The 15,966-nt window shown below is 50.1% G+C and overlaps 1 protein-coding gene across 2 annotated transcripts in view; it reads left to right on the top strand.

Moving 5' to 3' along the window:
• Window positions 1–6,921: 6,921 nt before the first annotated feature.
• The window catches only part of KCNB1 (potassium voltage-gated channel subfamily B member 1), a 105,973-nt gene continuing 96,928 nt past the window's right edge, over window positions 6,922–15,966 (top strand). For both annotated transcript variants that reach the window (XR_009048536.1, XM_057703670.1), the window contains exon 1: window positions 6,922–7,488. Coding sequence is in view for 1 of the 2 variants with exons in the window: in XM_057703670.1 (XP_057559653.1) it covers window positions 6,922–7,488 (567 nt within the window). In the remaining variant the exon portion in view is untranslated. The remainder of the gene's footprint in view (window positions 7,489–15,966) is intronic.

A 15,966-nucleotide genomic window follows, 5' to 3' on the forward strand; every position in this document is an offset into this window, starting at 1 on the left:
CCAAGAAAAAAAAAATCTGACTTCAAAGGGACATGTCTCTTGCCAGCCCAGCTTAGAGGGGGATTCACTTGTATTTATATAGATGAATTGGGCTGACTTGACCTCATTCAGCCTCAGGGAAAACTCTCAACACCCCTCAGTGGGAAGTCTGCTGAGAGGGCCTGAGTGGAAGATGGTTTGTGACCTGGTGCTGGTACTCAGCTGCCTACTTGCTGGTTGATGATTGGGATGTTGCTCCTCTTGATGAGCTTTTCAGTTTTCCCATCTGTAAAATGAGATGGTTATACTTGAACTCTTAATTCAGAGCTCCTTCTCCATAGGACATTCTAAGTTTTATCACTCTTTTTACACTGTTTCCTATAAGTACATTATAAGGAGATGGTAAACTTCTGGTTAGTGGAGAGAGAATTGAATCAGTTGGGCTCTTTGGGACTTAAATGACAAAATCATAACTCAGTCTGGCTTAGGTAAGAAGGGGTATTTACTAGTTTACATAAATGGAAAACCCAGAGGCATTGCCTTCAGGCATGGCTGGATCCAGGAGCTCTAATGACATTGACAGGACTTAGTATCTCAGTCTCTGGGCTCTACATTTCCTTCTATTGGCTTTATTTCTAGATAGTCTCTCCATTTATGATGGTGGAAAGTTCTAAGAAATGAAGACCAGGTACTTTCAAATAATTTATAGTCTTTTCATTTAGAAAATAGAATTTCTAAATTGGGCACTATGAAGAGCCTGGGGAAATAGAGAGCTGCAAGACAACTTCTTTGGACTTCCTTGGTATTTGTGTGCAACAAGCATGAACTTAAATTTATACCAAGGCCAGGAAAGTAAAATGAATAAGAAAAGTGGCTTGAGTGAGGAACATTAGGGAGAGGTGGAGACTGTAGCAAAGTAGAGAGCATGTCCTGCTTAAAGGGGGCGGCTGTGATTCAAGGCCAGCCACTCTTCTGTGCCAGCTATAATTATCATGTTACACAGGAATGTGGGCCAGTGTCAATCAGTTTCTCTAATTTTTCAAGAGAAGCCAGAAATCCAGATTTTCATGTAAATTCCTCTGATATTTAAATATTAACTAAAAAAAAAAAATCTGTGATGGCCACACTACAAAAGTCTGCAGATAACCAACTCATGACCTCTGCTATTTAGCATAGGTGATTGCCCAGAGGACTTGAAAACTGCTTACATACATTTCTTTTAAAAAGATATATGCAAATATCAGTTGACCTTAGACTGTGAATCATCTCAGGGGTTCTCCTTATGAAAGACTTGAAGTCAGAGAGGGGGGCCATTAGAGAACTCTTTGCCAGTTTTTTCTTAAATACCTTGCCCCCACCCTCACCAATAGGACTGGATACTCCTGGAATCAGAAGTGCATCTCATTCATGTTTCTTATATACTCTTATATAAGAGGGTTTGTTTATTCATTCAGTGAATATTTATCGAGCATTTACCCTGTACCTGGTATTGTGCTGGGCACTATGGGAACAGTGTGGCAGACACTGTTGGTTGCCTACCCAACATTAATCTTTAATTCTTCCTTGTTAATAAACTTCAATTTTGTAAGGGCAGTAATTGGCCTAACCCTATGGGGTGAATCCTATTTCCTTTGACAGCATTTGGTATAGGAGTGGCCATGTGACCCATGATATGGAACTTGGCAGAGATTGCAGGGGGGATAAAAGCATAAAAGGAGAATTACTTCTGGCCACCTTGGCCATCTCCTTTCTGCCTTTAAATATGGTTTATGGAGGCTGATGCCTGGAGTGGTGGCAACTATTTTGTGACTATGAGGCAACATGCTTGGGACAAAAAGCCAATATATTGAAGAAGGCAGATCAAAAAAATGGAAGAAGCCTGGCCCCTAATAACATAGTTGAGCTGCTTAATCAACTCTCCTATCACCCTCTTCCTAAATTTTTTTCCACAAATTTATTTATTTATTTATTTATTTATTGGCTGTGTTGGGTCTTTGTTGTTGTGTGCAGGCTTTCTCTAGTTGCAACGAGCAGGGGCTACTCTTCATTGCAGTGCATGTGCTTCTCATTGCAGTGGCTTCTCTTGTTGCAGAGCACAGGCTCTAGTCATGCAGGCTTCACAGTGTGGCTCACAGGCTCAGTGTTTGTGGCTTGCAGTCTCTAGAGCGCAGGCTCAGTAGTTGTGGTGCACGGGCTTAGTTGCTCTGCGGCATGTGGGATCCTCCTGGCCCAGGGATCAAACCTGTGTCCCCTGCATTGGCAGGTGGGTTCGTAACCACTGCACCACAAGGGAAGTCCCTCATCCTAAATTTTATGGGAGGTAACTAAATATCCTTATTCTTTAAGCTTCTATTACTTAAGTGTTCTGTTACCTGAGATGCGCAAGGCAGACCACCTCCTGCTCTTGGGTAACCTACAGTCTATCTGATAATGAGAACTAGCAATGAGTAAATGCTTTCTATAAATTCTTTATAATAATTTCCGTCCTTGTTTTACACAGAGGAAAAAAAATTGAGGCACAGAGAGGTAAACTACTTGCCCAAGGTCATTTTGCAAGAAATGGCAGCATTCTTACTCCAGAACTCACTCTCTGAGCCACTAGCAACACTTTCTTCTTGAGTAAGTTTGCACTGAATCCTTTGCACTGAGTAAATGAATAAACAAGTAGAGCAACAGGGCTTTTGCAAGAAAGTTACAGAGCTGTTTGCACTATCTGCTCTTCTAAGATCCAGTTGTACACAGATGTTCTTTATCTGAATCTGGAGCCAGAGCCAGAACTTTGCAGGAATTAGGCCACCTGGAGTGATGGATCTGAATGACATGAAGTATCTAGCACTAGCCTCAGGCTTGGGGAGGGCTCTCCCCTGTCAGAGCCCTGTGGCTGTGAAATTGCCCAACCATTCCCACTACCATCATCCCAGTCCAAACCCCATTATCTCTGGCTTGGACAGTTGCAGAAGTCTCAGGATGGGTCTTCCTGCTGCTACCTTTTATCCCCCAAATTCATAATGCACACAGCAGCTGGGAGAATCACTTTGAAACATATACCAGCATGTGGAACTTCTCTGCTGAAAATTCTATCATGGTTTCCCATCACGATTAAGAAAAAACTCAAACATTCCTTAACCTTGAGAATAAAATCCCAACAGGGCTCTGCCTGGCCTGGTCCCCTCCACCTCTCTAACCTCCTTTCCCAAGCTCATTTCTACCTTAGGGCTTTTGCTCTTTCTGTTTCTCCTGCCTGTACCTGCTTCCTCAGAACTTTACATGGTTGTCTTCTCCCTGCCCTCAGGTTCTCACCTTAGATATATCACCTCCTCCAGGAAGTCTTCCCTGCCTGACCACCCTATCTAAAGTTGCTGATGTCTCTCCTAGTCATGCTCTATCACTTCCTTTCACTTACTTTCCTTCATGGCATTTATCACAATTCAGATGATCTGGTTTATTTATTTACTTGGTTATTAACTGTATCCCCCACCAGAATATAAGTCCATGACTATAGAGACTGCCTGTTTTACTGTCACTGTATCTCCAGTGTTCAGAGTAGTGCGTGACACATAATAGGTGCTCACTAATTACTGGTTGAGAGAATAGCATTTCCAGACTGGGAAATACCTTTGCCTTCTATTAAATTAATCTAAGGTCTCCCAACCTTGGCACCATTGACATTCAGGGCTGGAGAATTCTTTATTGTGGGGTTCCAACCAATGCATTGGAGGATGTTTAGCAGCATCCCTGGCCTCTACCTACAAGATGATGGCATTTTGGACACAGATCATGATGATGGAGATGATCAGACATGAACAGATTAAAATATATAATAATATTATGTGCAACTCCATGGAAAAGAATCCCTTAATTTTAGAAATAAAGGAAAGGGCCAGAGGGGGAAGGATCTTAACCTTAAGGCATTGTGGCTTGTTCAGTTTTTCTCCTCCAGAATAGGGACTCACTGCTGTGTCCACAGCATCTGTTTACTTATCATGCAGTAAATATGTATTTGAAACTTATTTGAGTAAACATGGGGCCCAACTATGGCATCCTCAGGGAGTCCTTGCTCACTTCTGTAGGGAAATTCTTCAGTTTTTTTATTCATTTGTGGAGATTATTTGATTGATTCTGTCTCCCCCACTGGACAGGGAGCTCCAGGGGAGGACGTATTCTTTGCTGAGCCTGGCACAGGGCTCGGCACACAAGAAGCTCTCGATAATCAGCTGTGCACCGAAGTATGAATGAAAAATCCCCAGGGTTCATAAGCTAGTTCACCCTTCACTCTCTTCCCATCACCTCGCTTTAGTTTTCTTCTTAGCAGCTGTCACCACTGCCGCATTGGGTTATTTATTTGTTGTCTTCATTGCTCACCTTCCCCTGCTAGAATCTAGAATTCAATTCTCGAATTAGATTTTAGAATCTAGAATGGAAGCTCATGAAAGCAAGGGCTATTTAAAATTTCAATCTTCGGGCTTCCTAGGTGGCACAGGGGTTAAGAATCCGCCTGCCAATGCAGGGGACACAGGTTCAATCCCTGCTCCAGGAAGATCCCACATGCTGCGGAGCAACTAAGCCCGTGTGCCACAACTATTGAGCCCATGTGCTGCAACTACTGAAGCCTACGCTCCTAGAGCTGGTGCTCTGCAGCAATGAGGAGCCTGCGCTCCACGACGAAGAGTAGCCCCCACTCATCACAACTAAAGAAAGCCCGCGCACAGCAAAAAAAGACCCAACACAGCCAATAAAATAAACAAATAAATTAAAAAAAAATTTTCAATCTTCTCCGACCCCCACCTCTATCCCTCTCCTCTGCTTCACTATCCCCACCGCGCTTATCACCATCTGACATATTCTTTGACTTTCTTGGTTTTGGTCTGTTTCCAACCAGCTCCACAGGGCTGGACGTTGGCGTTTGGTTCACAGCTGTATCGCAGATGCTTAATCTTAGTGCCTTGCACACAGTAGACTTTCAAGCCACGTTGTTGACCGGATGAAGAAAGGCGGGATTGAGAGGCAGGCAGCGGAGGTAGCCCAGGCGGGAAGGGCCAAACCGCTAGGCTCACCTCCTTCGCCCAAACCCCCTGCCCGCCCCCAGCCTCACCAAACGGCTGGGCCGGGCAGGCAGGAGTTAAGCGGCGCGCACGCTTGCGACCCGCAGGTGGCGCCGTCCCGCCTCGGTGCCCGACTCCGGGCGCTCAGAAGTGCGGGACAGAATCGCAGCAAGCGCGGAGCCGAAGCTCAGCCCCGACTTGTTGATCTCACCCGAGCAGCCGCCACCGCTGCCGCGGGAGCAGGAGGAGGAGGGGGAGGAGGAGGAGGAGGAGAAGCAGGAGGCGCCGCCCGATCCCGGTCCTGTCACCCGTGCCCCCAGCGCCCGTTCGCGCCCCCAGCCTCGGAAAGCGTGCTCCGGCCCCGCAGCGCCTGCAGCTCCGGCGCGTCGCCTGCCCGGCCGGCGTAGGCCCGGCCCAGCCCGGCCCCGGGTCCGCCGCTGCCCGCAGGCGGGGGCGCCCGGGCGACCGCGGCAATGCGCGGTCCCTGGCCCCGGGAGGCGGCCACCCTAGGGGTGAGTGTTAGGGCGCGGCGGAGGCGCAGGGGGACACAGGAGGGGGGCTCGCCTGTCGCGGTTCGGCCTGTTGGTCTACCCAGGCTCCGCGGTTTCAGGCTTGGGGCGGGGGGGGGGGGGGGGGCTGGTAAATGTGCCAGGGCCCGGACCCGGGGAGGTGCGCGATCCCCATTCGGGGGTGAGGGGATAGGGCGTGAGCCTCGCATGCCTTGGTGCTCAGAGGAGCCCCCGAAATCACCAGTGCGCGGAGGGAGGAGGGCTCGTTTTGAAAAGGCCAGATAATTCAGCTCATTTCCCCGCCTCCCACCTCCCCCACCCCTTCCCTTCCAAGCCCCGGGAAAGGCGCAGAACCCGGAGTTATAAAAAGCCATCGCAGGAGAGGAGCGAGGAGGAGGAGGAGGAGGAGGTAGAGGAGGAGGACAAGAAGAAGGGGGCGGGGAAGGAGCGAGGGAAGGACGGACCAGGTGGATCTCCAGGACTCTGTGCGCCCCTCCTGCTGTGGGGTAGGGGCCGCAGAGGGAGGGGCAGGACCCCGCGCAGAGCTTGGCTTTGCGTCTTCAGGGTTTACCTCGTCGCCGGAGAGACCTCAAGAGATGCTCCCTAGGCTTGGGGAGAGGGGTCGCTCCGGGACAGCAGGGCTGTCGTGACTACCCCGTCTGTTGTGACCGACAGGTGGGCACCTGAAACCCTCTGAAATTCCCCCAAATCTTTAGAAAAAGCAATCCCGCTGCCACCCCCCATCCCCCCACCCCCACCCCCAGCCCTCAAATCCTAATTATCTCGGAGCGGGGGAAGGAAAAGATGAGAAGTTTAAAAAAAAAAAAGTTTTTCATGCACCTCCCCTCTTCTCCCCATTGCGGGGACAGATCCGGGACTCGACGGGGAGACCCAGGGAGAAGCGAGTTTCAGCACTCGAAGGGGAGGACAGCGCCCCAGGCGGCTGGGTTGGGTCCCGGCCTCAGAAGCCCGAGGTGGGGCCTCCTGGGTCCCCGGGGCGCCTCTTGGGGGCCCTCTCCCCGCCCCGAAGGGCGTCCCCTCCCTCCAGGCACGGGGTGGGGCGGATTTCAGCACCGGCGGGAGGGACAGCGCCCAGCCTTTCTGCCTGCCTGAGCGGCTTAAGAGCCAGGAAGGTCAAGGCCGGCTGGGGCCGCGGGTGGAAAGGTGGGGAGGGGCCGCGCACAGTTCCCTGTTTGCTGACCTGCGTCCGCTTTCTGCCTCGCAGCCGTCGGGATGGAGGTGAGAAGACGGCCGTGACGCGCGCCCGCGCGGCCCCCTGCACCCCCAGCAGCCCACAGCACTCCCTGCCCCCCTCCCCCGCAGTGGCCGGCCTTGCCGTCCAGTGACAGCGGCCTGGGGGGGCAGGGGGGGCGGGGGCGGCCGGACCAGCGATGCCGGCGGGCATGACGAAGCATGGCTCCCGCTCCACCAGCTCGCTGCCGCCAGAGCCCATGGAGATTGTGCGCAGCAAGGCATGCTCGAGGCGCGTCCGCCTCAACGTCGGTGGGCTGGCGCACGAGGTGCTCTGGCGCACCCTGGACCGCCTGCCCCGCACGCGGCTGGGCAAGCTCCGCGACTGCAATACGCACGACTCGCTGCTGGAGGTGTGCGACGACTATAGCCTCGACGACAACGAGTACTTCTTCGACCGCCATCCGGGCGCCTTCACCTCCATCCTCAACTTCTACCGCACCGGGCGGCTGCACATGATGGAGGAGATGTGCGCACTGAGCTTCAGCCAAGAGCTCGACTACTGGGGCATCGATGAAATCTACCTGGAGTCCTGCTGCCAGGCTCGCTACCACCAGAAGAAGGAGCAGATGAATGAGGAGCTCAAGCGTGAAGCAGAGACCCTACGGGAGCGGGAGGGCGAAGAGTTCGATAACACGTGCTGCGCCGAGAAGAGGAAAAAGCTCTGGGACTTACTGGAGAAGCCCAATTCCTCCGTGGCGGCCAAGGTGAGTCAGAAATCTGTGGGCTGCTGAGCTAGAGGGTTCTGCCTGTGTCCCCAGATTGAGGACCACGGCTGGGGGACTCTGGCTTAGTTCCCAAATAAAAACATCAGAAAAGGCTAGAAAGGGCTATGGCTGAAACCTCAGAGGTGAGGACCAACCACCCCATTCAGATTGTTCCTGGGTGGCACTGGCCCCATCATTCTTTTATTATTCAATATCTTATACCCCAACTTTGTTGGAGAAAAGGATTTACAGACACTTATGAAAACCCATAGCAAGAGAATGGACACTGCAAATAACAGGGCACCCAGGGAGACAATAGCGCCTTGGAGGGGAGTAGAGTTGAGTTTGGTCTGTTTTACATAACCTCCCTTGTGGATGCCCAGATCCCGGATGAGGGGGGTCACCCTGCGATTTTAATACTTATCCCTATATTTATAACCCCACTTTGCCCCAAGGAGGGAACGAAGGCAGCTTACAGACGTGCTTGGAGGACATTAGGATACTGTCAGGCAGTTTTAATGTAAGTGAGAAAAATGAGGCAAAGGAACTCTGAGGGTGGGTGTGTGCGGGCGTGACGCATGTGGCTGGCTGTGGATGCTTGTGGGCAAAGGGTCATCCCTGGTTTGTTCGTTCTTTATTTATTTGGTGAGTTGACTCCAAGAATGGTTTGATGCAGCTTCTAAAGATGCTTTGGCTGTCGGAAGAGGATGTAAATGTTGAAATAGGAGGGAAAAAATGAGGCAATGTGAAAAATAAAGCAGGGGAAAGAGACAGGAATGTGTTCAATCACACTGGGTAGGCCAGGGAGTTCTGTGTGCTGCCAGGTAAAAAAACAGAGGCTGTAAGGGACTAAGAGAGGCTTGGGGTGGGGCCCAGGCGAGGGCAGGAGGTCATTTGTTGATGAATAACTTCTCTGTGTCAGGTTGGGACTCAGGGATGCCTCAGAGAGACAGGGGCCTGTCTTCACGTGGCCAGTGTGCTGGGAGTTGGGAGTAAATGACAACACGGTGTGTGCAGTGCTATCAAAGAGGCCATATGAGACCCAGGGGGAGTCCGGAAAAGAGATGTGTTAATGTCAAAATCCAGGAAGACCAAGTTGGGAAAGATGTGTTGAACATAACTCATTCTCTGAGAGTGGGGCCAGAAGAGGGGGGCAGGGACATGTATTCATGGCGAAAGGAAAAAGAGAGGAGGAAGTCTACATACCAGCCATGATGTTAGCGAGGGCTGCCTCCTGTCCAGCCTGGCCTCTCATTGTGGGTGCTCCCTGGCTCTATTGGCCCCCCACTAAAGGCCCACCTGCAGGGCCAGGTCTGGAGGAGGTTTTGTGGGGCCCTTTCTCCAGACCTGGCTGCCGAAGGAGAGGCCTTTGAGAGTGAATGTAACACTGAGTGGCTGGCTGGAGGATGGAGAGAGGCCCAAAGGAGTTCCCTCTTCCCTGTCAACCCTAAAGAGAAGGTAGAGATTCCTAGGCCTGTTTCCTCTTCTGTGGGCTGCCTCTGGCCATAATCCTGCCCCAGGTTTCGTGTCCAAAAAGCCTCTCTCTTAAGACATAGTCACTCACCCTTAACCGGCTTAGGATCAACAGACTTATTTTGCTATTTCCAGGCCTGACATGGGTTCCTCCCCTCCACACCTGGTTTAGACCCAGATATGATTCTCCCTCCTCCTATCCTGTGCCTAAGACAAGAGAGTGAGGGGCAAAGGAGGGGAGGGTCACTTCCCCAGAAGAAGCAGGCAAAGGGCTGTGTTTGGGCTGCTGCCGGGCAGCTAGGCAGGTGGCTCAGGCTTGCAAAAAGCGCTGTTTGGGAATAAACAGCTTCATCTCTCCCTCGGGTTAATCCACTCACAGGGACGAGTTTCCTGACCTCTCTGTGATCCTAGGCTGGAGCTGCCGGCTCGTCCTGGCAGATGGACGATCTAGGATATTCTGCAGCTAAGGCTGAAATGGTGAGGCAGGCAGGCTCATTGGCTCTTAGTATAGAAATCCTGCCATTGATCACATGGCTGCTGTGCGTGAAGTATAACAATGCATTTAGCCTTATACCAATTCTCTGCTATTATCCCATCTTTCACAAAGAGGGAAGATCAGAAAGGTTAAGTCACTTGCCTAAGGTTGCACAGCAGGAAAACAGGAGTAGCCAGAAATTCAAACTCAAGTGTGATTTTGAAGACACTGTTCTTTCCATAGTGATTAAGTACAATGGTCTCCTCCCCAGTATCCCTGCTTCCACCTTTGCCCTCTGCATCAGCAGCTGGAATGAGCGTCTCTAAATGTAAATTGAATCACATTATTCATCTGCTCAAAATGCTCCTGAGAGGTTTCCTATCACACTTAGAATAAAGTCCAAACCCTTCACCATGAATCCAGACCCATGACCTCTCGGAGCTCATCTCTTCTGTCCTCTGGTTCACTCAGTTTCACCCCTAGTGGCCTCCTTGCTGTTTCCTAAACAGGTCAGGCTTTATCCTAACTCAGCACCTTTGCACTTGCTGTTCCTGCCACCTGGAATTCTCTTCCCCACATTGTCCCATGGCGGGCCACTCCTCCCCATTCCTCATAGGAGCGGGTCCCTGCTTAAATGTCCTCTCCTCTGAGAGCCCTTTCCTGACCCCTGTCTGAAACAGCCTCCCCCTTACAGTCTGTCGCATCCTGCAGTGTCTTTCCTTCATGGGGTTTAAGCAGTGTCTGAAATTATACTTGCTTCCTTGTGTTTCTCTGTTTCTCCCCCACGAGAGTGTGAACGTCATGTGTTGTGCTCACTCACCTGTCCCGAGCACCGGTCATGGTGCCTGACACACGGTATCTCCGGATAGCTACACGTGGAATGAATGAATGAATGAATGGAGCAGGCGCTCGGTCATTTCGTCTCAGGGTCTGGGGATCTGCCGCTCCTTCCTCCCAGCCCACCTGCAGCCCAGTTCTCTGTGCCTCTGGCCTCCTTCAATCATTTGTTCTTTGCCCACCCCACCCTCACCCAGCCCCCCAGCTTGGGTGCTTTGCTTGTCAGAACAGCAAGGCCTATAGGAGTTTCTCAGAGGTCACAGAATAAGAAGTCAAGTGGAGGATCATTGCCAGGTGATTGTGAGGCACAGAAATGGCCATACCTCAGATATTTAAGAGCAAGGACAGACCTGGCTTCCAAGTCCAGGTCTGCCACCTCCCCAATTTCTGGCCGTAGGCAAGTTCTTCACCTCTCCAAGCTCTAGCCTCCCATTGGTAAAGTTCAGATAAAAGGCCCACCTTGCAGGGTCGTCATGAAATCACGTTTGTCAAAGTTTAGCACAGTGCCTAACCCACAGCACGTAGGGCTTATTGTTCTAAATACTAAAGAGCAGAGCCCTTTCTCTATGGCTGGGCAGGCTGAGTTGCAGCAAACCCTCTCCTTCTGATAGCAGTACTGGAGGCTGAGCTGCCGCTGTTAATAATTGATGGATGTTCTGGCAACACGGAGACAAACCAAAGCACAGGCCCTCGCCTTCCCCGTCAGGGGAGTGAAAATCAAAATCCATTAGGCAAAAGGCAGTGTGATTGATTCTTGCTTGGAAGCTGGGGTGAGCCTCATCAGAGTGACAGTGTTGTGGTGCTGGGCCACCACTGGGTTACTGCTTTCTGGAAAAACTACAGGCTTTTCTCAGTAGGAGAGACAGGGAACTAATTTACCAGGCCAGGGGTATCTGTGGTCCCTGGAACAGTCTCAGGGTTAAAGCCTGAGATAATTTCCTAATTTCCAGAGTAGCTGCTGTTTATTGTGCCAGGCACTGATTAGCGATACTTTATATGCACTATCTCAGTGAAATCCCTTCAACAGTTCAATCAAAGTAGTCTGCCAGTTTGGGCTACAAGTCACAGAGTAGAGAACTGAAAGTGGCCTCTATAAGAAGGAAGATGCATCTTCTCACCTAACAGGAAGTTCCAAGGTAGCTGATTTTGGGTTAATGGTTCTATGATGCCATTAGGATTCTATATTCTTTCTGTCCTTCTGCTCCTCCAACTCCTGCAGGTGGCTTGGTCCTCAGGCTAGATGCCTCATGTTACAAAATGGCTACCTAGTTCCAGCCTTCACATGTAGACACATGATGTCTGACCAGTGAAGAGGGGCATGCCCTCTTATGTGCCACTTTTTTTTCTGCCAGCCAAATCTTTCCCAGCCGCCCCTTGGCAGACTTCTTTTTAAATCCCATTGGCCAACATCAGGTCACATGCTCATGCTCTATCTACAGGGAAGCCTGGGAAAGCACCTGTCTGGCATTTTCAGATGATGGAGGGAATGGATTTGGTGAGTGGTATTAATATTCTTTTATAAAGAGGAAATGGAAGCTCTGAGAGGGGCAGTCACTTGTCAGAGCTCACACGGCTAAGTGCTCAGTTAACATTTGTTGAAGGAATGAAAATGGCAGAGCAAGGGTTTGAACCCAGGTTGGTCTGGTTCCCAAACCTGTGCTTCTTCATCCTGGAGTCTTGGGCAGATCGTTCAAGCTCTCTGAGCTTCAGGGAGCTCATCTGCCACAAGGTGATGGTGTAAGTGCCCACCTCTCAGGGCTGTTGATGATTCAATGAGATTTCAGGTGGTGAATGTAATTTGCAAATGGAAAGTACTTTATATATATGAATTATTATTATTATATTTCAAAGTGGGAGTATTCCTTATTGAGAGACATTGGTCAGTAATTTGCCCATGACAGATTTGATTAAGAATCACCTCTGGAGTCCAACAGATGTGGTTCATTTCCATATCACTTACTAGGAATATGACCTTGGGCAAGTTCCTTTCCTCCTTGGAGTCTTAGTTTCCTCCTCTAGAAAATGGAAATTATAGTGGAGCCCACCTCGTAGGGCCATTAGGAGATAATCTGCATAAAGAGCTTAACCCAGTGCGTGGCATGTGGTGAATGGTCTGTACATGACAACAGTGATTATTAGTATTATCACCGAGTTCCTCTATTCTAGCTAACCCCCTGGTTGGCAGCATCCCCTATTACAGTGTTATTGATTGTGGGATCACTGCCTGTCCCCTTGGGATTTCACGCCTTTAGTGTGATGATGCTTCTGCTTCCTTGACCTGATCCAGGGGGGATTTGTGTTTTATCATCGAGAAAAATGAGGGAAACCAACACAGAATCCATGGTGCCATGAGTCACCTGGCTGAGGCTCTTGCTGGCCCCAGGTCAGCCAACGTCACATTCCGTTTTTGTTATGGGAAACCCGAACAAACTTTTTGGCCAACCCAATATGCTGGCGATTCAGAATCCCTGCTATGGGGTCACACAGACCTGGGTTTGAATCCCAGCCCTGACATTTCCTAGCTCTGGACTTTGCACAAATCATTTCACCTCTCATAGCTTCCATTTCCTAATCTGTAAATGAGGATGATAATAAAAGCCACCTCCCAGGGTTGCCTGGAGGATTAAGTATGATAGTGCATGGAAAGCACTGAAGCCATACTTCATAAATCCAGTCTCCTGATTTGATAAAGGGAAACACGGAGGATGCTTCAAGGACTTGCCTGGGTCACACAACACGCTGGGGAAAGATCAGGGGCCCTTTTCAGGTCTTTCTGCTCCTGCTGTTACCCTCACTAAGGTTCAGGGGTCTTCCCATTCCTCCAGGATGCTTGACCAGGATCATACTTTGGCGGCTGGTCTCTCAGGGGTTTTGAAAAGCTACAAAAAGCTAGAGATTGTGAAAATGCTTCGGAAGGAAAAGTGCTGGCCAGATGAGCGCTTTGGCCAAAGCTTAATTAACTGAAAGAGAACGAGCACGCATTAAGCACCAACTCCATACCCAGCACTGTGTGTACTTCCTACACGTGATAGCGTCACGGAAGGGAGCCCTGAATTGAGAGCTGGATCGCCCAGGTTCAGAATTTGACTCCTCTACTTACTCACCATGTGATGTGTGGCAAACTACTGCCCCTCCTCGTGCCCCAGTTCCTTCACTCATAAAATGGGGGCAATAGCAGGGCCTGCCTCATTGAATCGCCAGCAGAATTAAATGAATTAATGCATGCAAAGCATTTCAAATAGGGTTTGGCATGTAGAAAGCCCTCAGTAACTGTGAGGGGTTTTTATTTTGTTTTGTTTTTAATCATCGTTTCATTTAATCCTCTGGACTGTCCTGCCAGATACATAAGATCCTTTTCAAAGATCCATTATTCTGGGCTTCCCTGGTGGCGCAGTGGTTAGGAGTCTGCCTGCCAATGCAGGGGACACAGGTTCGTGCCCTGGTCTGGGAAGATCCCACATGCCATGGAGCAACTAAGCCCGTGCGCCACAACTACTGAGGCTGTGCTCTAGAGCTCATGAGCCACAGCTACTGAGCCTGAGTGCTGCAACTACTGATGCCTGCGTGCCTAGAGCCCATGCTCCACAGCAAGAGAAGCCACCGCAATGAGAAGCCCGTGCACTGCAACAAAGATTAGCCCCTGCTCTCCGCAACTAGAGAAAGCCTGCGCGCAGCAAAAACCCAACACAGCCAAAAATTAAAATAAATAAATAAATATCCATTATTCTTATAAAGTGATACATGCTCATTATAAGGTGAGGTTATATAACTTTGCTCAACGTCACATAAGCAATGGGAGCAGAACGGGGACCCGATCCTGATGGAGCAGGTATGGTCAGTGTCCCACCCATATCCTTTTAGCTTTTACCTTTCAGTGCCTCTAGCCCAACTCCCAGCTGCCAGTACCTGCAGTTCTTTGCCTGGAAGCTTCCTCTGGCCGGTGGAGTCTAGTAAAGACAAGGAGTTAAGGCCCTATCTGGAGGGAGCAGCCCTCAACTGATGACTGATTGGGAAGGTGTATAAATACTTCAGCTCCCTCCCCCTGGGTGGGGTTATGACTCAGAGGTGCATGGTCCACACTGGCTTCAGAGTTCCTCAGGAGAATTCAGCCCCAGGTGCCCACAGTGGTTCCTTGCTTGATAATACACCCTGTTTGGCCTCTTTCCCTTCCCTGTCTCACGTCCCGTCTCCCCTACCCGTGTTTTCTGGGATCACTTCCCACAGAAGCCACTTTACTCAGATCCTTGTCTTAGGACCTGGTTCTGGGGATGCAACCAAAGACCTGTGGGAAACCTCAAACTCCTACCGGGGATCATCTTGAAAGAAGAAATTCCAGGGCTGGCTCATGAGTCAGCCTCATCTCCAGCTCCTGGAGAAAATAAGAAACGACAGCAGCAGCAACAGCAGCCTCCACTCCACTCACTGTGTGCCTGGTGCAACCCAAGCAGCATTAAATGCACTGTGGTATCTGATTCCCACAGTCTCGCCTTGAGGGAGGGATAACTATCCTCGTCTTACAGTTGTGGAAACTGAGGCCCAGAGAGGTGATATGGCTGGCCCAGGGTCACACAGCAAATGGGAGGACTGCGAATCCATGATCTGGCCTCTGTGCCGTGGGCATGCCCTGCAGGAAGTGGGAAGGGAGCTCCACAATGCCTCTTCACCTCGGGGAACTGAAGTGCTACGGAGGTGAGAGGGCTTCCATGTCTCCCTCCTGACTCGGGAGTGTTCCTGGCTCCTGCTCCATTATGAGCTTGGACCCAAAGGCTACCGGATGGGACTACTGGAGACACAGGGGTAGCATTAAGCATCGTTTTAATAGGTAATTTAAATAGATACGGCCCTAACTTCTCCCTGAGGCGGGGTATCCTTGATTTTGGTGTCTCTGGTAGAGGTGGGCTCAACCGGATGGGGGCAGGGAGAGAGGCACACCCCGCCCCCAAACTGAAGGCGGGTGGGCGGAAGCTGGAATTCACATGTTCCTATCCAGAGCAACAATTCTCCTTTAAAATTTTCCCTGATGACATACATAACAAATAAGACATAACGTTACCACATGAGACATGTTCCTGTGGGTGCAGATTTAGCTGGGGTTCCAATTCCACCCGCACCACTTCCTGGCGGTATGAGCCCACCAGGCACCTCACCTGTGCAAGGCTGGGAGTGGGAATAAGAAATAGGGCGCCCTTCACAGAGCAGGGCGCTCACCTCGTCTGAACATTTGGGTCACCTGAGCTTCGACAAACACATGTGCCCGGACCCCACAACTGAAATACAATCTCTGGGTGATTTCTTTTATTTGTGGTAAAATACACATAACATGAAATTTACCCATCGTAACCATTTTTAGGTGAATAGTTCAGTAGTGTTAAGTATATTCGCATTGTTGTGCAACCAATCTCCAGAACTTTTTTATCTTGCAAAATTGAAACTCTGTACCTGTGAAGCAATAACTCGATTCCCACCCCTCAGCTCCTGGCATCTTAACTTTCTGACTCTGTGAGTTTGACTGCTCTCGGTGCAGTATTTGTCTTTTCACGACTGGTTTATTTCACTTAGCATGGTATCCTCAAGGGTCACCCGTGTTGTTGCATGTGTCAGAATTTCCTTCCTTTTTAAGGCTGAATGGTAGTATATCTTGTGTACATACCACATTTTATCTGTTCACCTGTCACGGACACTTGGGTTGCTTC

Source organism: Hippopotamus amphibius, chromosome 12, assembly GCF_030028045.1.
Source record: "Hippopotamus amphibius kiboko isolate mHipAmp2 chromosome 12, mHipAmp2.hap2, whole genome shotgun sequence".
In the NCBI taxonomy this organism is placed as follows: domain Eukaryota; kingdom Metazoa; phylum Chordata; class Mammalia; order Artiodactyla; family Hippopotamidae; genus Hippopotamus; species Hippopotamus amphibius.